Here is a 25,189-nt window from a genome sequence, read left to right on the forward strand (position 1 = left end):
AAGTCCCCCCTGTTACTTTCTCTCACTCCCTCTCTCTCTCCTCATCAAGTCCCCCTGTTACTATCTATCTCCCTCTCCTCATCAAGTCCCCCTGTTACTATCTCTCTCCCTCCCTCCCTCTCTCTATCTCCTCATCAAGTCCCCCTGTTACTATCTCTCTCCCTCCCTCCCTCTCCCTCTCTCTCCTCATCAAGTCCCCCTGTTACTTTCTCTCTCACTCCCTCTCTCTCTCTCCTCATCAAGTCCCCCTGTTACTATCTCTCTCCCTCCCGCTCTCTCCTCATCAAGTCCCCCTGTTACAATCTCTCTCCCTCCCTCTCTCTCTCCTCCTACAAGTACCCCTGTTACTATCTCTCCCTCTCCCTGTCTCCTCATCAAGTCCCCCTGTTACCATCTCCCTCCCTCCCTCTCTCTCCTCATCAAGTCCCCCTGTTACTATCTCTCTCCCTCTCCCTCTCTCTCCTCATCAAGTCCCCCTGTTACAATCTCTCTCCCTCCCTCTCTCTCTCCTCCTACAAGTACCCCTGTTACTATCTCTCCCTCTCCCTCTCTCCTCATCAAGTCCCCCTGTTACCATCTCCCTCCCTCCCTCTCTCTCCTCATCAAGTCCCCCTGTTACTATCTCTCTCCCTCTCCCTCTCTCTCCTCATCAAGTCACCCTGTTACTATCTCTCTCCCTCCCGCTCTCTCCTCATCAAGTCCCCCTGTTACTATCTCTCTCCCTCTCCCTCTCCTCATCAAGTCACCCTGTTACTATCTCTCTCCCTCTCTCTCTCTCCTCATCAAGTCCCCCTGTTACTATCTCCCTCCCTCTCTCTGTCCTCATCAAGTTCCCCTGTTACTATCTCTCTCCCTCCTTCTCTCTCCTCATCAAGTCCCCCTGTTACTATCTCTCTCCCTCCCTCTCTCTCTCTCCTCATCAAGTCCCCCTGTTACTATCTCCCTCCTCTCTCTGTCCTCATCAAGTTCCCCTGTTACCATCTCCCTCCCTCCCTCTCTCTCCTCATCAAGTCCTCCTGTTACTATCTCTCTCTCTCTCTCTCCTCATCAAGTCCCCCTGTTACTATCTCTCTCCCTCCCTCTCTCCTCATCAAGTCCCCCTGTTACTATCTCTCCCTCTCTCTCTCCTCATCAAGTCCCCCTGTTGCTATCTCTCTCCCTCCCTCTCTCTCTCTCCTCATCAAGTCCCCCTGTTACTATCTCTCTCCCTCCCTCCCTCCCTCTCTCTCCTCATCAAGTCCCCCTGTTACTATCTCTCTCCCTCTCTCTCTCCTCATCAAGTCACCCTGTTACTATCTCTCTCTCCCTCTCTCTCCTCATCAAGTCCCCCTGTTACTATCTCCCTCCCTCCCTCTCTCTCTCTCCTCATCAAGTCCCCCTGTTACCATCTCCCTCCCTCCCTCTCTCTCCTCATCAAGTCCCCCTGTTACTATCTCTCTCCCTCCCTCTCTCTCTCTCCTCATCAAGTCCCCCTGTTACTATCTCTCTCCCTCCCTCCCTCTCTCTCCTCATCAAGTCACCCTGTTACTATCTCTCTCCCTCCCTCTCTCTCTCTCCTCATCAAGTCCCCCTGTTACTATCTCTCTCCCTCCCTCTCTCTCCTCATCAAGTCCCCCTGCTACTATCTCTCTCCCCATCTCTCTCTCCTCATCAAGTCCCCGTTACTATCTCTCTCCCTCCCTCCCTCTCTCTCCTCATCAAGTGCCCCTGTTACTTTCTCTCTCACTCCTTCTCTCTCTCTCCTCATCAAGTCCCCCTGTTACTATCTCTCCCTCTCCTCATCAAGTCCCCCTGTTACTATCTCTCTCCCTCCCTCTCTCTCCTCATCAAGTCCCCCTGTTACTATCTCTCCCTCTCCTCATCAAGTCCCCCTGTTACTTTCTCTCTCACTCCCTCTCTCTCTCTCCTCATCAAGTCACCCTGTTACTATCTCTCTCTCTCTCCTCATCAAGTGCCCCTGTTACTATCTCTCTCCCTCCCTCTCTCCCTCTCCTCATCAAGTCCCCCTGTTACTATCTCTCTCCCTCCCCCTCTCTATCCTCATCAAGTCCCCCTGTTACTATCTCTCTCCCTCTCCCTCTCTCTATCTCCTCATCAAGTCCCCCTGTTACTCTCTCTCTCCCTCTCTCTTTCTCCTCATCAAGTCCCCCTGTTACTATCTCTCTCCCTCCCTCTCTCTCCTCATCAAGTCCCCTTGTTACTATCTCTCTCCCTCTCCCTCTCTCTCTCCTCCTACAAGTCCCCCTGTTACTATCTCTCTCCCTCTCTCTCCTCATCAAGTCCCCCTGTTACCATCTCCCTCCCTCCCTCTCTCTCCTCATCAAGTCCCCCTGTTACTATCTCCCTCCCTCCCTCTCTTTCCTCATCAAGTCCCCCTGTTACTATCTCTCTCCCTCCCTCCCTCTCTCTCCTCATCAAGTCCCCCTGTTACTATCTCTCTCCCTCCCTCTCTCTCTCCTCATCAAGTCCCCCTGTTACTATCTCTCTCCCTCCCTCCCTCCCTCTCTCTCCTCATCAAGTCCCCCTGTTACTATCTCTCCCTCCCTCCCTCCCTCCCTCTCTCTCTCCTCATCAAGTCCCCCTGTTACTATCTCTCTCCCTCCCTCTCTCTCTCCTCATCGTGCCACTCCACTATAATAAAACTCTAACACCCATGTTATTTATTCTCTTTGCCGGATCCCAGGTTTTCCTTGGGTGGTTTTCTTTGGAGCCAAGTCATTTCTAGACTAAAATAAACTTTCATCTGGGAAAAGTAGGGCCAAAACAAACCCCCTTTAAATGAAAAAGGTGCCGGGGATCGGTGAGGGAAAACCGTTACTTGTCAAAGAGGACGTTTCACAGACAGTAACAAAGTCATGGGGTTTGTTGAAACAGGAAGTGTCCACAACCGACACACTTGACCTCTGACCCATGAGGTTCACATCCCCAAAATTACATTTCAGTTTTAGTAATTTGTACAGATGCTTTTATCCAGAGTGATTTACAGACGCAATTAGGGTTAAGGAGACATCGTTGGACTTTTCACCTAGTCAGCTCAGGGATTCGAACCAGACCCGCTATAGCGCACCACACACACACACACACACACACACACACACACACACACACACACACACACACACACACACACACACACACACACACACACACACACACACACACACACACACACACACACACACACACACACACACACACACACACACACACACACACACACACACACACACACACCAGCCCTATGTAAACAGCATTTCAGCAAAATGTATTGAATTGACCATGACCGAATGTATTCCATTAAGAATAAGATAAAACAGTACGATAAATCCAATCTAGCAACTCTTTGTCAGTTAGTTTTCACACACTTAATGCACACACTCACACACTATACGCTACATTGGACACTAACAGTGTACATACTTCTTCCAGAGGAAGGATGAAGATGTTGCACAATGTTAAAGTGCATAGCTCGGATGAGCACTAGCAGATGTTCTCTCTCTAGGTCTCTCTCTCTGTGTCTCTCTGTGTCTCTCTCCCTGAGTCTCTCTGTGTCTCTCTCCCTGAGTCTCTCTGTGTCTCTCTCCCTGTGTCTCTCTCCCTGAGTCTCTCTGTGTCTCTCTCCCTGAGTCTCTCTGTGTCTCTCTCCCTGTGTCTCTCTCCCTGTGTCTCTCTAGGTCTCTCTCTCCCTGTCTCTCTCTCCCTGTCTCTCTCTCTCTCTCTCTCTCTCTCTCTCTCTCTCTCTCTCTCTCTATCTATCTATCTATCTATCTATCTATCTATCTATCTATCTATCTATCTATCTATCTATCTATCTATCTATCTATCTATCTATCTATCTATCTATCTATCTATCTCTCTCTCTCTCTCTGGGTGTGAGAAGCTACAACTCCAGTTCTGTCCTTAACAACACCCTGTCCTCTCCTCAACAAGAACAGCAATCTCTCGTACTGTCATGTTTACCAATCAGTGTTTGTCTTAGCACTTCCTTTAGTTGTGAACTTTACACTTTTCTCATTTTCTTCTCCAAACTGACTGGTGGGTTAAGGCTGTAGGAGGGAGTGGGTTAAGGCTGTAGGAGGCTGTAGGAGGGAGTGGGTTAAGGCTGTAGGAGGGAGGGGGTTAAGGCTGTAGGAGGGAGTGGGTTAAGGCTGTAGGAGGGAGGGGGTTAAGGCTGTAGGAGGCTGTAGGAGGGAGTGGGTTAAGGCTGTAGGAGGGAGTGGGTTAAGGCTGTAGGAGGCTGTAGGAGGGAGTGGGTTAAGGCTGTAGGAGGGAGGGGGTTAAGGCTGTAGGAGGGAGTGGGTTAAGGCTGTAGGAGGGAGGGGGTTAAGGCTGTAGGAGGCTGTAGGAGGGAGTGGGTTAAGGCTGTAGGAGGGAGGGGGTTAAGGCTGTAGGAGGCTGTAGGAGGGAGTGGGTTAAGGCTGTAGGAGGGAGTGGGTTGAGGCTGTAGGTGGGAGTGGGTTAAGGCTGTAGGAGGGAGGGGGTTAAGGCTGTAGGAGGGAGTGGGTTAAGGCTATAGGAGGGAGTGGGTTAAGGCTATGGGAGGGAGGGGGTTAAGGCTGTAGGAGGGAGGGGTTAAGGCTGTAGGAGGCTGTAGGAGGGAGGGGTTAAGGCTGTAGGAGGCTGTAGGAGGGAGGGGGTTAAGGCTGTAGGAGGCTGTAGGAGGGAGGGGTTAAGGCTGTAGGAGGCTGTATGGGGGAGGGGTTAAGGCTGTAGGGGGAGGGGGTTAAGGCTGTAGGGGGAGGGGTTAAGGCTGAGAGAGAGAACCATGTGGCAGAAATGTTACCGTATAATTGATTCAACTACAATGATCAGAACTGTAATTTCCAAGCTGCCACAGTCTTTGATGTCTCAGTGACATATGAATTATGTTCAGGTATGTGCAGTAGTTACCTTGAGTTACCTTTCTCGCTACAGCAATCACTAAGGCAGATGACCTCACAACGTCTCTCCATATCTTCTCTTACAACCACAGAATACCCCCCCCCCCCCCCCCCCTTTGATCCTTATGCTGTGTGTGTCCCAAAAGGGACATAGGGACTCTGGTCTAAAGTAGTGCACTATATAGGGAATAGGCCTCTGGTCTAAAGTAGTGCACTATACAAGGAATAGGGCTCTGGTCTAAAGTAGTCCACTATACAAGGAATAGGGCTCTGGTCTAAAGTAGTGCACTATATAGGGAATAGGGCTCTGGTCTAAAGTAGTGCACTATATAGGGAATAGGCCTCTGGTCTAAAGTAGTGCACTATATAGGGAATAGGTCTCTGGTCTAAAGTAGTGCACTATATAGGGAATAGGGCTCTGGTCTAAAGTAGTGCAATATATAGGGAATAGGGCTCTGGTCTAAAGTAGTGCACTATATAGGGAATAAGGCTCTGGTCTAAAGTAGTGCACTATATAGGGAATAGGGCTCTGGTCTAAAGTAGTGCAATATATAGGGAATAGGGCTCTGGTCTAAAGTAGTGCACTATATAGGGAATAGGGCTCTGGTCTAAAGTAGTACACTATATAGGGAATAGGACTCTGGTCTAAAGTAGTGCACTATATAGGGAATAGGGCTCTGGTCTAAAGTAGTGCACTATATAGGGAATAGGTCTCTGGTCTAAAGTAGTGCACTATATAGGGAATAGGGCTCTGGTCTAAAGTAGTGCAATATATAGGGAATAGGGCTCTGGTCTAAAGTAGTGCACTATATAGGGAATAAGGCTCTGGTCTAAAGTAGTGCACTATATAGGGAATAGGGCTCTGGTCTAAAGTAGTGCACTATATAGGGAATAGGGCTCTGGTCTAAAGTAGTGCACTATATAGGGAATAGGGACTCTGGTCTAAAGTAGTGCACTATATAGGGAATAGGTCTCTGGTCTAAAGTAGTGCACTATATAGGGAATAGGGACTCTGGTCTAAAGTAGTGCACTATATAGGGAATAGGTCTCTGGTCTAAAGTAGTGCACTATATAGGGAATAGGGCTCTGGTCTAAAGTAGTGCAATATATAGGGAATAGGGCTCTGGTCTAAAGTAGTGCACTATATAGGGAATAGGGCTCTGGTCTAAAGTAGTGCACTATATAGGGAATAGGCCTCTGGTCTAAAGTAGTGCACTATACAAGGAATAGGGCTCTGGTCTAAAGTAGTGCACTATACAAGGAATAGGGCTCTGGTCTAAAGTAGTGCACTATACAAGGAATAGGGCTCTGGTCTAAAGTAGTGTACTAAACAAGGAATAGGGCTCTGGTCTAAAGTAGTGCAATATATAGGGAATAGGGCTCTGGTCTAAAGTAGTGCACTATATAGGGAATAGGGCTCTGGTCTAAAGTAGTGCACTATATAGGGAATAGGGCTCTGGTCTAAAGTAGTGCACTATATAGGGAATAGGGCTCTGGTCTAAAGTAGTGCAATATATAGGGAATAGGGCTCTGGTCTAAAATAGTGCACTATATAGGGAATAGGGCTCTGGTCTAAAGTAGTGCACTATATAGGGAATAGGGCTCTGGTCTAAAGTAGTGCACTATATAGGGAATAGGTCTCTGGTCTAAAGTAGTGCACTATATAGGGAATAGGGCTCTGGTCTAAAGTAGTGCAATATATAGGGAATAGGGCTCTGGTCTAAAATAGTGCACTATATAGGGAATAGGGCTCTGGTCTAAAGTAGTGCACTATATAGGGAATAGGGCTCTGGTCTAAAGTAGTGCACTATATAGGGAATAGGACTCTGGTCTAAAGTAGTGCACTATATAGGGAATAGGGCTCTGGTCTAAAGTAGTGCACTATATAGGGAATAGGGCTCTGGTCTAAAGTAGTGCACTATATAGGGAATAGGGCTCTGGTCTAAAGTAGTGCACTATATAGGGAATAGGGCTCTGGTCTAAAGTAGTGCACTATATAGGGAATAGGTCTCTGGTCTAAAGTAGTGCACTATATAGGGAATAGGGCTCTGGTCTAAAGTAGTGCACTATATAGGGAATAGGGCTCTGGTCTAAAGTAGTGCACTATATAGGGAATAGGGCTCTGGTCTAAAGTAGTGCACTATATAGGGAATAGGGCTCTGGTCTAAAGTAGTGCACTATATAGGGAATAGGTCTCTGGTCTAAAGTAGTGCACTATATAGGGAATAGGGCTCTGGTCTAAAGTAGTGCACTATATAGGGAATAGGGCTCTGGTCTAAAGTAGTGCACTATATAGGGAATAGGGCTCTGGTCTAAAGTAGTGCACTATATAGGGAATAGGGCTCTGGTCTAAAGTAGTGCACTATATAGGGAATAGGGCTCTGGTCTAAAGTAGTGCACTATATAGGGAATAGGGCTCTGGTCTAAAGTAGTGCACTATATAGGGAATAGGGCTCTGGTCTAAAGTAGTGCACTATATAGGGAATAGGGCTCTGGTCTAAAGTAGTGCACTATATAGGGAATAGGGCTCTGGTCTAAAGTAGTGCACTATATAGGGAATAGGGCTCTGGTCTAAAGTAGTGCACTATATAGGGAATAGGGCTCTGGTCTAAAGTAGTGCACTATATAGGGAATAGGGCTCTGGTCTAAAGTAGTGCACTATATAGGGAATAGGGCTCTGGTCTAAAGTAGTGCACTATACAGGGAATAGGGCTCTGGTCTAAAGTAGTGCACTATATAGGGAATAGGGACTCTGGTCTAAAGTAGTGCACTATACAGGGAATAGGGGCTCTGGTCTAAAGTAGTGCACTATACAGGGAATAGGGTTCCATACCTCTAATAATTTAATCTGAGATCTGAGCAACCAACAGACTTGTCTTATCTCGTCTAGAAATTCACTTCTGACACTTCGCAGCATTAAAAGATGTCAGACGTAGTTGACAGTAATCATCCAGGATAGGACAGAGGACACAAGGACACAGGACACAAGGACACAGGGCACAAGGACACAGGGCACAAGGACACAGGGCACAAGGACACAGGACACGTAGTTGACAGTACTCATCCAGGATAGGACAGAGGACACAAGGACACAGGACACAAGGACACAGGGCACAAGGACACAGGGCACAAGGACACAGGACACGTAGTTGATAGTACTCATCCAGGATAGGACAGAGGACACAAGGACACAGGACACAAGGACACAGGGCACAAGGACACAGGACACGTAGTTGATAGTACTCATCCAGGATAGGACACAGGACACAAGGACACAGGACACAAGGACACAGGACACAAGGACACAGGACACGTAGTTGACAGTAATCATCCAGGATAGCACAGAGGACACAAGGACACAGGACACAAGGACACAGGGCACAAGGACACAGGACACGTAGTTGATAGCTACCGTTGCTAATGGCCAACGACATGCCCTACATGCCTCCTATTATACAAGGACACAAGGACACAGGACACAAGGACACAAGGACACAGGACACAAGGACACAGGACACAAGGACACAGGGCACAAGGACACAGGACACGTAGTTGATAGCTACCGTTGCTAATGGCCAACGACATGCCCTACATGCCTCCTATTATACAAGGACACAAGGACACAGGACACAAGGACACAAGGACACAAGGACACAGGACAGGTAGTTGGGACCCAGGACGACAGACATCTATTAAAATATTATTGGGTATAATTATGACAGGATGCTCAGCTCTGGCATGTCATGGTCTGTCTGACCCTGTGTCTGTCTGTGTGTCGATCTACAGCGTCATTGCAATGGGACACTATAACCTCAGGAGCGATGCACCCAAACGCCTGAAGCTAAATTAAAACGATATGTACTGAGGCATACCTAAAGCGGGACACAAGACACACATCAAGTCAGGGCTTGTTGTGATATTTCCCACCCTGTATCTGTTTGTGTTTGTCACGATCACTGGGACATGAAACCCCACTCTCACAAAGACATCACTCACCAGTCGGCTATAAGGGCTTAGATTAGAACGCTGACCTTTGACCTCTCCTATTGTTGCCATGGTACCTCAGCCTGTACCGCAGCGTAAAAGAGAGAACGGGTAGAGGGGGAATCAGAGAGGAGGGGAGAGAAGGTTTGGAGAAGAAGAGGGGAGGGAGTGAGGGATCGGAGGAGAGGGAGAGGAGGGAAGTGAGGGATCGGAGGGGAGGGAGAAGGTTTGGAGAAGAAGAGGGGAGGGAGAGGAGGGAAGGGAGTGAGGGATTAGAAAGGAGGGAGAGAGGAGAGGAGGGAAGTGAGGGATCGAAGGGGAGAGAGAGAGGATTTGGAGAGGAGAGGAGGGAGAGAGGAGAGGAGGGAAGTGAGGGATCGTAGAGGAGGGAGAGAGGATTTGGAGAGGAGAGGAGGGAGAGGAGGAAAGTGAGGGATCGGAGGGGAGGGAGAGAGGGGGATCGTAGAGGATGGGACATGGGGTATTGGGAGGTTGAACACGGACGTATGCACAGCCCCAACAGGTGGTGTTGATTTAAAGGCCCTTTGGCTTCTCCATGTGTTGGAACTAAACCCCATACAAGACAAGCTCAGATCAAAGCACTGTCAAACCACTAAGCTTCCTCACACCGGCGCATACACAGTCTGTCTCTCACTCTGTCTTTCCCTTTCTCTCCTATGGGTCTCACCACTCTCTCTGTTTCTCTCCTATGGGTCTCACCACTCTCTCTGTTTCTCTCCTATGGGTCTCACCACTCTCTCTGTTTCTCTCCTATGGGTCTCACCACTCTCTCTGTTTCTCTCCTATGGGTCTCTCTCTCTCTGTTTCTCTCCTATGGGTCTCTCTCTCTCTCTCTCTCTCTCTCTCTCTCTCTCTCTCTCTCTCTCTCTCTCTCTCTCTCTCTCTCTCTCTCTCTCTCTCTCTCTCTCTCTCTCTCTCTCTCTCTCTCTCTCTCTCTCTCTCTCGACATGGGTAACATGTGTTAACATTGCCAAAGCAAGTGAAATAGATAATATACACTAGTGAAATAAACAATAAAAATGAACAGTAAACATTACACTCAAATAAGTTCCAAAACAATAGAGACATTACAAATGTCATATTATGTATATATACAATGTTGTAACAATGTACAAATAGTTAAAGTACAAAAGGGAAAATAAATAAAACACAGGTTGAATTTACAATGGTTTTAGTAACTCTAACCACTAGGCTACCTGCTGGTTACTAGTCCCAACGCTCTAACCACTGGGCTACCTGCTGGTTACTGGCCCAACGCTCTAACCACTAGGCTACCTGCTGGTTATTGGCCCAATGCTCTAACCACTGGGAAACCTGCTGGTTACTGGCCCAACGCTCTAACCACTAGGCTACCTGCTGGTTATTGGCCCAATGCTCTAACCACTGGGAAACCTGCTGGTTACTGGCCCAACGCTCTAACCAATAGGCTACCTGCTGGTTACTAGTCCAACACTCTAACCACTGGGCTACCTGCTGGTTACTAGTCCAACACTCTAACCACTAGGCTACCTGCTGGTTACTAGTCCAACACTCTAACCACTGGGCTACCTGCTGGTTACTAGTCCAACACTCTAACCACTAGGCTACCTGCTGGTTACTAGTCCCAACGCTCTAACCACTGGGCTACCTGCTGGTTACTGGCCCAATGCTCTAACCACTAGGCTACCTGCTGGTTACTAGTCCAACACTCTAACCACTGGGCTACCTGCTGGTTACTGGCCCAACCACTAGGTTACCTGCTGGTTACTGGCCCAACCACTAGGCTACCTGCTGGTTACTGGCCCAACGCTCTAACCACTAGGCTACCTGCTGGTTACTGGCCCAACACTCTAACCACTAGGCTACCTGCTGGTTACCGACCCAACCACTAGGCTACCTGCTGGTTACTGACCCAACGCTCTAACCACTAGGCTACCTGCTGGTTACTGACCCAACCACTAGGCTACCTGCTGGTTACTGACCCAACGCTCTAACCACTAGGCTACCTGCTGGTTACCGGCCCAACACTCTAACCACTAGACTACCTGCTGGTTACTAGTCCAACACTCTAACCACTAGGCTACCTGCTGGTTACTAGTCCAACACTCTAACCACTAGGCTACCTGCTGGTTACTAGTCCAACACTCTAACCACTAGGCTACCTGCTGGTTACCGTCCCAATTCTCTAACCACTAGGCTACCTGCTGGTTACTAGTCCAACACTCTGACCACTAGGCTACCTGCTGGTTACTAGTCCAACACTCTGACCACTAGGCTACCTGCTGGTTACTAGTCCAACACTAACCACTAGGCTACCTGCTGGTTACCGTCCCAATTCTCTAACCACTAGGCTACCTGCTGGTTACTAGTCCAACACTCTAACCACTAGGCTACCTGCTGGTTACTAGTCCAACACTCTAACCACTAGGCTACCTGCTGGTTACTAGTCCAACGCTCTAACCACTAGGCTACCTGCTGGTTACTGGCCCAACGCTCTAACCACTAGGCTACCTGCTGGTTACCGGCCCAACACTCTAACCACTAGACTACCTGCTGGTTACTGACCCAACACTCTAACCACTAGGCTACCTGCTTGTTACTAGTCCAACGCTCTAACCACTAGGCTACCTGCTGGTTACTGGCCCAACGCACTAACCACTAGGCTACCTGCTGGTTACCGGCCCAACACTCTAACCACTAGGCTACCTGCTGGTTACTGACCCAACACTCTAACCACTAGGCTACCTGCTGGTTACTGACCCAACGCTTTAACCACTAGGCTACCTGCTGGTTACTAGTCCAACGCTCTATCCACTAGGCTACTTGTTAGATATTACTGCATTGTTGGAGCTAGAAGCACAAGCATTTTGCTACACCCGCAACAACATCTGCTAATCACGTGTATGTGACCAATAACATTTGATTTGATTTGACACACACAGTCATACGCAGCTAAACTTGTTGGGACATACAATTCAGTCCTATTTTCCTTAACCTCTAAATCCCAACTCGTACCCTTACCCTAACCCTGACCCTAACCTTAACACAAAAAACTAACCCTAACCCTTAATCTAATCCTAGCTCCTAACCCTAAACCTAATCCTAGCTCATAACCCTAGCTCCTAACCCTAAATTTAATCCTAGCTCCTAGCCCTAACCCTAAACCTAGTTCCTAACCCGAAACCTAATCCTAGCTCATAAACCTAATCCTAGCTCATAACCCAAGCTCCTATCCCTAACCCTAAATCTAATCCTAGCTTCTAACCCTAAACCTAATCCTAGCTCATAACCCTAAACCTAATCCTAGCTCATAACCCTAAATCAAATCCTAGCACATACCTCTAGCTCTTAACCCTAAACATAATCCTAGTTCCTAACCCTAAACCTAATCCTAGCTCCTAACCCTAACCCTAAACCTAGTTCCTAACCCTAAACCTAACCCTCGCTCCTAACCCTAACCCTAAACCTAGCTCCTTACCCTAACATTAAACCTAATCCTAGTTCCTAACCCTAAACTTAATCCTAGCTCATAACCCTAGCTCCTAACCCTAACCCTAAACCTAATCCTAGCTCCAAACCCTAAATCTAATCCTAGCTCCTAACCCTAAATCTAATCCTAGCTCCTAACTGTCACGCCCTGGTCATTGTATTTTGTGTTTTTGTTATATGTTTGGGTAGGCCAGGGTGTGACATGGGTTTATATGTTGCTTTTCGTATTGGGGTTTGTAGTATTTGGGATCGCGGCTAATTAGGGGTGTTGTATAGGCTTGGCTGCCTGAGGCGATTCTCAATTGGAGTCAGGTGCTTATCGTTGTCTCTGATTGGGAACCGTATTTAGGTAGCCTGAGTTCGCTTTGTATTTTGTGGGTGTTTGTTCCTCTCTCTGTGTTGTAGTCACCAGATAAGCTGTAATTAGTTTCACGTTCCGTTCTGTTGTTTTATTGTATTTAGTTCAGTTATTTCATGTAGCGCGATACTTTCATTAAGGTCATGAGTAACCTACACGCTGCATTTCGGTCTGACTCTCTTCATTCAACAGACGAAGTCTTTACACTAACCCTAAATCTCATCCTAGCTCCTAACCCTAACCCTAATCCTAGCCCTTAAAGTAACTCTAACCCTAAAACTAATTCTAACCTTAACCCTAAACCCCCCAAAATGTCCCCAGTTGTTTGTTTACTATTCTTGTAAGGACTTAGTATAGTTAAAACACACACACACACACACACACACACACACACACACACACACACACACACACACACACACACACACACACACACACACACACACACACACACACACACACACACACACACACTGCTCTGATATGTAACAGAGCCCTTCTCCCAGTGGTCTTACACAACCCTGAACCAGGGTGTGTATTGAACCCTGTGTGTCCAATACACACACTCTCAGCTCCCCCACACACTCTCAGCCCTCCCCATACAGACTCAGCCTCCCCCACATAACACTCTCAGCCCCCCCACTCTCAGCCTCGCCCCCCACATAACACTCTCAGCCCCCCACATACACACTCTCAGCCCCCCACATACACTCTCATCCCCCACCCACAATCTCAGCCCCCCCCACGTACACACTCTCAGCCCCACCCACTCTCAGCCCCCCACGTACACACTCTCAGTCCCCCCACATACACACTCTCACCCCCACAGACACACTCTCAGCCCCCACATACACACTCTCAGTCCCCCCACACATACACACTCTCAGCCCCCGCCCCCATACACCCTCCCCCCCATACACTCTCAGCCCCCCCACATACACACTCTCAGCCCCCCACATACACTCTAACCCCCCCACACACTCTCAGCCCCCCAACACACCATTTTCACCCCCCCACATACACACTCTAACCCCCCACACTCTCAGCCCTCCCAACACACCATTTTCACCCCCCACATACACACTCTAACCCCCCACACTCTCAGCCCCCCAACACACCATTTTCACCCCCCCACATACACACTCTAACCCCCACCCCACATACACACTCTCAGTCCCCCCACATACACACTCTCAGCCCCCCCACATACACACTCTCACCCCCACCCCACATACACACTCTCAGCCCCGCCCCCATACACCCTCACCCCCCCATACACTCTCAGCCCCCCCCACATACACACTCTCAGCCCCCCCACATACACTCTAACCCCCCCCACACACTCTCAGCCCCCAACACACCATTTTCACCCCCCCCACATACACACTCTAACCCCCCCACACTCTCAGCCCTCCCAACACACCATTTTCACCCCCCCCACATACACACTCTAACCCCCACACTCTCAGCCCCCCCCAACACACCATTTTCACCCCCCACATACACACTCTAACCCCCACCCCACATACACACTCTCAGTCCCCCCACATACACACTCTCAGCCCCCCCACATACACACTCTCACCCCCACCCCACATACACACTCTCAGCCCCCCCACATACACACTCTCACCCCCACCCCACATACACACTCTCAGCCCCCCCCACATACACACTCACCCCCACCCCACATACAAACTCAGTCCCCCACACTCTCAGTCCCCCCCACATACACACTCTCAGCCCCCCACATACACACTCTCAGTCCCCACCCCACATACACACTCTCAGTCCCCCCACACTCTAAGCCCCCCAACACACCATTTTCACCCCCCTACATACACTCTCAGTCCCCCCCACATACACACTCTCAGTCCCCCCTCCACATACACACTCTCAGCCCCCCCACATACACTCTCAGCCCCCCCCACATACACACTCTCAGCCCCCCCACATACACACTCTCAGCCCCCCACACTCTCAGCCCCCCCAACACACCATTTTCACCCCTCCCACATACACACTCTAACCCCCACCCCACATACACACTCTCAGTCCCCCCCCACATACACACTCTCAGCCCCCCACATACACACTCTCACCCCCACCCCACATACACACTCTCAGCCCCCCCCACATACACACTCTCACCCCCACCCCACATACACACTCTCAGCCCCCCCACATACACACTCACCCCCACCCCACATACAAACTCAGTCCCCCCACACTCTCAGTCCCCCCCACATACACACTCTCAGCCCCCCCCACATACACACTCTCAGTCCCCACCCCACATACACACTCTCAGTCCCCCCACACTCTAAGCCCCCCAACACACCATTTTCACCCCCCTACATACACTCTCAGTCCCCCCCACATACACACTCTCAGTCCCCCCACATACACACTCTCAGCCCCCCACATACACTCTCAGCCCCCCCCCCCACATACACACTCTCAGCCCCCCCCCCCACATACACACTCTCAGCCCCCCCCACCCACATACACACTCTCAGCCCCCCCCCCCACATACACACTCTCAGCCCCCCCCACATACACACTCTCAGCCCCCCCACATACACACTCTCAGCCCCCTCCCCCACATACACACTCTCAGCCCCCCCCACATACACACTCTCAGCCCCCCCCACATACACTCTCAGCCCCCCCCCACATACACACTCTCAGCCCCCACATCCACACTCTCATCCCCCCACATACACTCTCAGCCCCCCCCCCCACATACACACTCTCAGCCCCCCCACATACACACTCTCAGCCCCCCACATACACTCTCAGCCCCCCCCCACATACACTCTCAGCCCCCCCACATACACACTCTCAGCCCCCACATACACTCTCAGCCCCCCCACACTCTCATCCCCCCCACATACACTCTCAGCCCCCCCACATACACACTCTAACCCCCACCCCACATACACACTCTCAGCCACCCCCACATACACACTCTCAGCCCCCCCCACATACACACTCTCAGCCCCCCCCACATACACTCTCACCCCCACCCCACATACACACTCTCAGCCCCCCTCACATACACACTCTCACCCCCACCCCACATACAAACTCAGTCCCCCCACACTCTCAGTCCCCCCCCACATACACACTCTCACCCCCACCCCACATACACACTCTCAGTCCCCCCCACATACACACTCTCAGCCCCCCACATACACACTCTCACCCCCACCCCACATACACACTCTCAGTCCCCACCCCACATACACACTCTCAGCCCCCCACAGACACACTCAGCCCCCCCCCACATACACACTCTCAGCCCCCCTACATACACACTCTCAGCCCCCCACCCCACATACACACTCTCAGCCCCCCACATACACACTCTCACCCCCACCCCACATACACACTCTCAGTCCCCACCCCACATACACACTCTCAGCCCCCCCCCACATACACACTCTCAGCCCCCCTACATACACTCTCAGCCCCCCCCCACATACACAATCTCGGCCCCCCCATACACACTCTCGGGCCCCCCCCCCCACACACACATACACACTCTCGCCCCCCCCCCACACACACATACACACTCTCGGGCCCCCCACACACATACACACTCGGCCCCCCCACACACATACACACTCTTGGGCCCCCCCCCCCCACATACACACTCTCAGCCCCCCCCCCTACATACACACTCTCGGCCCCCCCCCAATCCCACCAACACACCATTTTCACACCCACATAGTGCTGGAGGCACCGGGTTATCATGACTGAAACATTCTCTTGCATAAGTCGCACACTCCGCTCCCCTTTACTCACGTAGAGTCCAGAGTGCCTGTCACCGAAGAAGGGGAATGCAACAGAGATCTCCACCAGCCCCGAGCCGCCATCGTCCTGGGAGATGGTCTGGGAGTCCCCCGAGTCCTGGCCAAAGGGGTAGAAGTCCTCCAGGGGTACCCCCGGCTCGACGGTCCCAGGGAGGAGCAGCAGGTTCAGGCAGAGCAGGGTGCAGAGGCAGGGTAGCAGGGCTCCAGGTACCAGGTCAGCTCCAGACATCTTCACCATGGCCCTCAGACTCTCAGCTTCAGCCTCTAGGCAGGCAGCAGGACAGGAGAGGACAGGGAAGGACAGTATCTCGTCTTCTACACCAGCAGCTCTTTAAATCTTTAGTGTTGCTTCTCTCTCTGTCCTTCTTCCTTTCTCTCTCTCTCCCAGGGACTGAGGTGACAGGGACAGTCACAACAGGCAGAGGGTATCACAGGGTAGGGTAACAGAACACCTGGGGTATCAGAGGGTAGGGTAGCAGAACACCTGGGTTATCAGAGGGTAGGGTAGCAGAACACCTGGGGTATCTGCAGAACAGGAACCTTCTTTCACAGCTGCAGCAACAGCAGCCCTTTAAATCTTCTCCTGCATTCTCTCTCTCTCTCTCTCGGTCTCCCTCCCTCTCTCTCTCTCTCTCTCTCTCTCTCGGTCTCCCTCCCTCTCTCTCTCGCTCTTTCTCGGTCTCCCTCCCTCCCTCTCTCTCTCGCTCTCCCTCCCTCTCTCGCCCTCTCACTCTCTCTCTCTCTCTCTCTCTCTCCCTCTCGCTCTCTCTCTCCCTCTCTCTCCCTCTCTCTCTCCCTCTCTCTCTCTCTCTCTCTCTCTCTCTCTCTCTCTCTCTCTCTCTCTCTCTCTCTCTCTCTCTCTCTCTCTCTCTCGCTCTCTCTCTCGCTCTCTCGCTCTCTCGCTCTCTCTCTCTCTCTCTCTCTCTCTCTCCCTCTCGCTCTTAGTTGTGCTGTTTGTCTGAGACAAGGGGATAGATTCCTTGCATTCTGCTTGCCTCGCTGCTTGCTGCTTGCTGCTGGGTGCTTCGTTGGTTCGTAAAGCTGTGCTGCTGCTCCGTCTCACAGAGATAAACTGAGGGAAAGACTGAAAGAAAAAGGGGGAGCAGAATGATATTTTTTTATTTTTTACAATCCCAGCGATTTGGTCCCTGATGGTTAGGGTTAGCAATACCCTCAATAAAAGCTCTATTCTGCCTGCCAAAGGAGTTCTTTCAGCTCTGCTAGGCCCCACCCCCCCTTGGGATTCACTACCTCGCATAATGAGGGAATGTCGGCCAATGGTAGAGGAGAGGCCGGTAACTGGATAACTACTGGGCGGACCTATGATAATCAAAGGAGTGCTCCAGAAACTCTGACAAGGCTTCTCCCTCTCCTCTTTGGCTTAACCCTTTCACTCTGAGTCTACACAGATAGCGCACCTTAGCGTGTCAGACTGAACAGGTTACACGCTACAAGACGGCCAGCGCTCCTCTCATCGAAACTTGACTCTGTGCATCTACCTAGGCATATCAGAGTATGTTTAAACCAGGTATTAACATGGCTATATACAGGGGGTAGCAGTACAAGGTCGGTATTAACATGGCTATATACAGGGGGTAGCAGTACAAGGTCGGTGTACAGGGGTACGAGGTATTAACATGGCTTTATACAGGGGGTAGCAGTACAAGGTCAGTAATAACATGGCTATATACAGGGGGTAGCAGTACAAGGTCAGTAATAACATGGCTATATACAGGGGGTAGCAGTACAAGGTCAGTAATAACATGGCTATATACAGGGGGTAGCAGTACAAGGTCAGTAATAACATGGCTATATACAGGGGGTAGCAGTACAAGGTCAGTAATAACATGGCTATATACAGGGGTAGCAGTACAAGGTCAGTAATAACATGGCTATATACAGGGGTAGCAGTACAAGGTCAGTAATAACATGGCTATATACAGGGGGTAGCAGTACAAGGTCAGTAATAACATGGCTATATACAGGGGGTAGCAGTACAAGGTCAGTAATAACATGGCTATATACAGGGGTAGCAGTACAAGGTCGGTGTACAGGGTAATAACATGGCTACAGGGGTATACAGGTCAGGGGTAGCAGTACAAGGTCAGTAATAACATGGCTATATACAGGGGTAGCAGTACAAGGTCAGTAATAACATGGCTATATACAGGGGGTAGGTCAGTAATACAAGGTCAGTAATAACATGGCTATATACAGGGGGTAGCAGTACAAGGTAAGTAATAACATGGCTATATACAGGGGGTAGCAGTACAAGGTCAGTAATAACATGGCTATATACAGGGGGTAGCAGTACAAGGTCAGTAATAACATGGCTATATACAGGGGGTAGCAGTACAAGGTCGGTGTACAGGGGTACGAGGTAATAGCATGGCTAAATACACAGGGTACCAGTACCGAGTTGATGTGTAGGGGTACAAGGTAATAACAGAGGTAGTGAGGGTGGGGGTGGGGGCCCTCGGAGTGTGGTGTCAGGAAAATAACCTCACACTCAACGTCAACAAAACTAAGGAGATGATTGTGGACTTCAGGAAACAGCAGAGGGAACACCCCCCTATCCACATCGATGGAACAGTAGTGGAGAGGGTAGCTAGTTTTAAGTTCCTCGGCATACACATCACAGACAAACTGAATTGGTCCACTCACACTGACAGCGTCGTGAAGAAGGCGCAGCAGCGCCTATTCAACCTCAGGAGGCTGAAGAAATTCGGCTTGTCACCAAAAGCACTCACAAACTTCTACAGATGCACAATCGAGAGCATCCTGGCGGGCTGTATCACCGCCTGGTACGGCAACTGCTCCGCCCTCAACCGTAAGGCTCTCCAGAGGGTAGTGAGGACTGCACAACGCATCACCGGGGGCAAACTACCTGCCCTCCAGGACACCTACACCACCCGTTGTTACAGGAAGGCCATAAAGATCATCAAGGACATCAACCACCCGAACCACTGCCTGTTCACCCCGCTATCATCCAGAAGGCGAGGTCAGTACAGGTGCATCAAAGCTGGGACCGAGAGACTGAAAAACAGCTTCTATCTCAAGGCCATCAGACTGTTAAACAGCCACCACTAACATTGAGTGGCTGCTGCCAACACACTGTCATTGACACTGACCCAACTCCAGCCATTTTAATAATGGGAATTGATGGGAAATGATGTAAATATATCACTAGCCACTTTAAACAATGCTACCTTATATAATGTTACTTACCCTACATTATTCATCTCATATGCATATGTATATACTGTACTCAACATCATCGACTGCATCCTTATGTAACACATGTATCACTAGCCACTTTAACTATGCCACTTTGTTTACTTTGTCTACACACTCATCTCATATGTATATACTGTACTCGATACCATCTACTGTATGCTGCTCTGTACCATCACTCATTCATATATCCTTATGTACATGTTCCTTATCCCCTTACACTGTGTATAAGACAGTAGTTTTGGAATTGTTAGTTAGATTACTTGTTGGTTATCACTGCATTGTCGGAACTAGAAGCACAAGCATTTCGCTACACTCGCATTAACATCTGCTAACCATGTGTATGTGACAAATAAAATTTGATTTGATTTTATTTGAGGTACGAGGTAATAACAGGGGTATGAGGTAATAACAGGGGTACGAGGTAATGACAGGGGTACGAGGTAATAACAGGGGTACGAGGCAATAACAGGGGTACGAGGTAATAACAGGGGTACGAGGTAATAACAGGGGTACCAGGTAATAACAGGGGTACGAGGTAATAACAGGGGTACCAGGTAATAACAGGGGTACGAGGCAATAACAGGGGTATGAGGTAATAACAAGGGTATGAGGTAATAACAGAGGTATGAGATATTAACAGAGGTACGAGGTAATAACAGGGGTACCAGGCAATAACAGGGGTATGAGGTACTAACAGGGGCATGAGGTAATTGAGGTAGCTGTGTAGATAAGGGTAGGGGTAAAGTAACTAGGCAAGGAGAGATACATGTTATGGAGGCTGTCCTGACTCTGGAAAGCTTCCTCTGTCTCTCTACTAAACCCTTTAATAACCTTTATTGAGTTATTGAGTTAAATTAGCAAACCACAGCAAAGGAAACAAACACAAAGCGGTTTATGATCAGTCAACAAAAGTGTGCCAACAATACAGCAAAAACTAATTTGTCATCTAGTGTACAAATTTTAATGTGTGACATATCTTTCTTTTCGAGAGAGAGAGAGACAGAGAGAGAGAGAGAGACAGAGAGAGACAGAGAGAGAGAGAGAGAGAGAGAGAGAGAGAGAGAGAGAGAGAGAGAGAGAGAGAGAGAGAGAGAGACAGAGAGAGACAGAGAGAGACAGAGAGAGAGAGAGAGAGAGAGAGAGAGAGAGAGAGAGAGAGAGAGATTATAGAGATTATAGATATTAGAGAGACATATTTCCCCCAGATTACACAGATCCACAAAGAATTCGAAAACAAATCCAATTTTGAAAAACTCCCATATCTTTTGGGTGAAATTCCACAGTGTGCCATCACAGCAGCAAGATTTGTGACCTGCTGCCACGAGAAAAGGGCAACCAGTGAAGAACAAACACCATTGTAAATACAACCCATATTTATGCTTATTAATTTGATCTTGTGTCCTTTAACTATTTGTACATTGTATATATATATATATAATATGACATTTGTAATGTCTTTACTGTTTTTAAACTTCTGTATGTGTAATGTTTACTGTTAATTTGAGTTGTTTTTCACTTTATATATTCACTTTGTATGTTGTCTACCTCACTTGCTTTGGCAATGTTAACACATGTTTCCCATGCCAATAAAGCCCTTGAATTGAATTGAGAGAGAGAGAGAGAGAGAGAGAGAGAGAGAGAGAGAGAGAGAGAGAGAGAGAGAGAGAGAGAGAGAGAGAGAGAGAGAGAGAGACAGAGACAGAGACAGAGACAGAGACAGAGACAGAGAGAGACAGAGACAGAGACAGACACAGAGAGAGACAGAGACAGAGAGAGACAGAGACAGAGAGAGACAGAGACAGAGAGAGAGACAGAGACAGAGAGAGAGAGAGACAGAGACAGAGACAGAGAGAGACAGAGACAGAGACAGAGAGAGACAGAGACAGACACAGAGAGAGACAGAGACAGAGAGAGACAGAGACAGAGAGAGAGAGAGAGACAGAGACAGAGACAGAGACAGAGAGAGAGAGAGAGAGAGAGAGAGAGAGAGAGAGAGAGAGAGAGAGAGAGAGAGAGAGAGAGAGAGAGAGAGAGAGAGAGAGAGAGAGAGAGAGAGAGAGAGAGAGAGAGAGAGAGAGAGAGACAGAGAGAGAGAGACAGAGAGAGAGACAGAGAGAGAGACAGAGACAGAGACAGAGACAGAGAGAGACAGAGACAGACACAGAGAGAGACAGAGACAGAGAGAGACAGAGACAGAGAGAGAGACAGAGACAGAGAGAGAGACAGAGACAGAGACAGAGACAGAGAGAGAGAGAGACAGAGACAGAGACAGAGAGAGACAGAGACAGACACAGAGAGAGACAGAGACAGAGAGAGACAGAGACAGAGACAGAGAGAGAGAGAGAGAGAGAGAGAGAGAGAGAGAGAGAGAGAGAGAGAGAGAGAGAGAGAGAGAGAGAGAGAGAGAGAGAGAGAGAGAGAGAGAGAGAGAGAGAGAGAGAGAGGGAGAGAGGGAGAGAGAGAGAGAGAGAGAGAGAGAGAGAGAGAGAGAGAGAGAGAGAGAGAGAGAGAGAGAGAGAGAGAGGCACTTGAACAGTTTCCAAAACAACGGAGCGTAGTATCTAATGAATACATATATATGTTGAATAAAACTCAGGATTGTTTTTGCATTAACCAGTCTGTCTTTTATTTGTCACAAACATAATAACCTCATTGTGATGAGTTAAATAGAATTACAGTCTAATGAGTGTACCGAGCCAGCCAATGGGAATGGACAACAGTGCTATAAACCTGTTATTCTGTATTTAAATCACGCTTAAATCACGCTAAATCATTCTCATCACCTTATGACTGGTTTAATCATTGAAAATTGACAATTCAATACAAATATTATATAATTCAAAAACTAGAAATAATGAATTAAAAAATGGTTATAAGGGTTTTAATGCTGATAATTATAACCTACATAAACACATGCTGCAGTAAAGGTTCAGTGTTACAGTGGAAGGATTGTTGTTAGACATACCGAGACAACAGTAATGGTTAGTCTGTGTGTGTGTGTGTGTGTGTGTGTGTGTGTGTGTGTGTGTGTGTGTGTGTGTGTGTGTGTGTGTGTGTGTGTGTGTGTGTGTGTGTGTGTGTGTGTGTGTGTGTGTGTGTGTGTGTGTGTGTGTGTGTGTGTGTGTGTGTGTGTGTGTGTGTGTGTGTGTCTCTATCTTCACATTGTGTTGATTTGACAAAACCGAGACAACAACAGCAACAGACTCAGCAGCACCGTGTGACCTGTCTGGTCTGAGCAAATCCTTTAAATAATCTGACAACAGCTTCCAGCACAGCCAGAAACAACACATTCACTGTTTCTCTGCAGATTACTGAAATCCAGTGTTGGGCTTGTGTCTGCCTGTCATTGTGTGTCTTGCGTACCTAAGTGTGTGTGTATGTGAGTGTGAGTACATGTGTGTTTACATGTGTGTTTATATGTGTGTTTACATGTGTGTTTACATGTGTACGTTCTGTTGATTCCCAGTAACATACATACTAAGGACTGTCTGTCCCAGAATGCCATACTGTCATTCTCCCCATCCCTCTCCAGGGGCCAGGGGCCACTGGTTAGCATGCACCCCATTATCTCAGTATCTGGTTGACGTAGGCCTGCCTCCTCCTCATCTCCTGGTCCAACTGCTCCTTCAGCGTCAGCACCTTGGCGAGGGGGGCAGGGGAGACACAGAGACAGAGAGGGACAGAGACAGAGAGGGACAGACACAGAGAGGGACAGAGAGACAGAGAGGGAAAGACACAGAGAGGGACAGACACAGAGAGGGACAGAGACCGAGAGGGAAAGACACAGAGAGGGACAGACACAGAGAGGGACAGAGACAGAGAGGGAACATGGGTGAATAACAGAAGGTTTTCCTCCTCCCCCCATCTCTTACTCAGTTGGAGGGAAGTCATCTCTCATTGCTTCTCACTGACGTTTTGAAGAGAAGGCGGGGAGAGGACAGAGGAATGAGGATGCAACCAATAACAGCACTGAGATCCAACCAATCAGATCCAACCAATCAGATCCAACCAATCAGATCCAACCAATCAGATCCAACCAATCAGATCCAACCAATGACAGCATGACCTGCAGGAGTCTCCCCCCTACCCATTCAGTACCTGCTCCTCCAGGACTGTGACCCTCTGCCGATGGGCTCTCTCCCTGGTCTCCAGAGCCCTCTCCGCCTGTAGCTGCGTCGCCCTCAGCCTCTCTGTCTCCGAGTCCATCTCCCGGCGATGGTGGGACGTCACCTCCAGGAGGTGCTGAGCATGGGAGCGTTCCAGCTGGGTCATCTGGGCCTGAAGGACACAGGATATAATGGAATGACACTACTCACAAGCAACTTAAATGTTTGGTCAAAAGCGTCTGCAAAGTGTACAAAACATTAGGAACACCTGCTGTTTCCACGACAGACAGACTGACCAGGTGAATCCCAGGTGAAAGCTACGATCCCTTATTGACTAGTCACTTGTTAAATCCTTTTCAATCAGTGTAGATGAAGGGAAGGAGACGGGTTAGAGAATTATTTTTTTAGCCGTGAGACATGGTTTGTGTAAGTGTGAAATTCAGAGGGTGAACGGACAAGACAAAAGATTTAAGTGCTTTTGAACAGGGTATGGTAGTAGGTGACAGGCGCACCGGTTTGAGCACTGCTGGGTTTCCTGTTTGAATGGTCCACCACCCAAAGGACAGCCAGGTAACCTGACACAACTGTGGGAAACTGCAACGCTGCTGGGTTTCCTGTGCATGTATAAAGAATGGTCCACCACCCAAAGGACAGCCAGGTAACATCTCACACATGGGAACCAGCATTGGAAGCATCAGAGTCAACATGGACCAGCATCCCTGTGGGAAGCATCAGAGTCAACATGGACCAGCATCCCTGTGGGAAGCATCAGAGTCAACATGGACCAGCATCCCTGTGGGAAGCATCAGAGTCAACATGGACCAGCATCCCTGTGGGAAGCATCAGAGTCAACATGGACCAGCATGGGAAGCCCAACATGGACCAGCATCCCTGTGGGAAGCATCAGAGTCAACATGGACCAGCATCCCTGTGGGAAGCATCAGAGTCAACATGGACCAGCATCCCTGTGGGAAGCATCAGAGTCAACATGGGATCCCAGCATCCCATGGACCAGCATCCCTGTGGGAACACTCAACATGGACCACTTTATAGAGTCCATGGACCAGCCCTGACATGGACCAGCATCCCTGAGGCTGTTCTAGAGTCCAGGCCAAAGGGGTTCTGCAACTCAATATTAAGAAAGTGTTCCTAATGTTTTTTACACTCTGTGTTTGATTTACTCCATTCTAAACCTCAGATATCAGTAATGATGACTGATCTCCTTGTCATGGCCATAGTGGAGTTTGGAGTGTGACTGTTTGAGGTTGTGGACAGGTGTCTTTTATGCTGATAACGAGTTCAAACAGGTGCCATTAA

The 25,189-nt window shown here is 49.1% G+C and overlaps 2 protein-coding genes across 2 annotated transcripts in view; both read right to left on the reverse strand.

Moving 5' to 3' along the window:
* LOC123995421 (sushi, nidogen and EGF-like domain-containing protein 1) overlaps window positions 1-17,201 on the reverse strand; it is a 163,746-nt gene extending 146,545 nt beyond the window's left edge. Inside the window, exon 1 of the mRNA XM_046299018.1 lies at window positions 16,522-17,201. Within this exon, the coding sequence (XP_046154974.1) occupies window positions 16,522-16,767 (246 nt within the window). The 5' untranslated portion in view covers window positions 16,768-17,201. The remainder of the gene's footprint in view (window positions 1-16,521) is intronic.
* Window positions 17,202-22,370: 5,169 nt separating this feature from the next.
* The window catches only part of crocc2 (ciliary rootlet coiled-coil, rootletin family member 2), a 201,131-nt gene continuing 198,312 nt past the window's right edge, over window positions 22,371-25,189 (reverse strand). The window contains exons 39-40 of the mRNA XM_046292232.1: window positions 23,865-24,044; window positions 22,371-23,405 (exon numbers count right to left, since the gene is read on the reverse strand). Of these exons, the coding sequence (XP_046148188.1) occupies window positions 23,331-23,405; window positions 23,865-24,044 (255 nt within the window). The 3' untranslated portion in view covers window positions 22,371-23,330. The remainder of the gene's footprint in view (window positions 23,406-23,864; window positions 24,045-25,189) is intronic.

This window comes from Oncorhynchus gorbuscha, linkage group LG02 (assembly GCF_021184085.1).
Source record: "Oncorhynchus gorbuscha isolate QuinsamMale2020 ecotype Even-year linkage group LG02, OgorEven_v1.0, whole genome shotgun sequence".
NCBI lineage: Eukaryota > Metazoa > Chordata > Actinopteri > Salmoniformes > Salmonidae > Oncorhynchus > Oncorhynchus gorbuscha.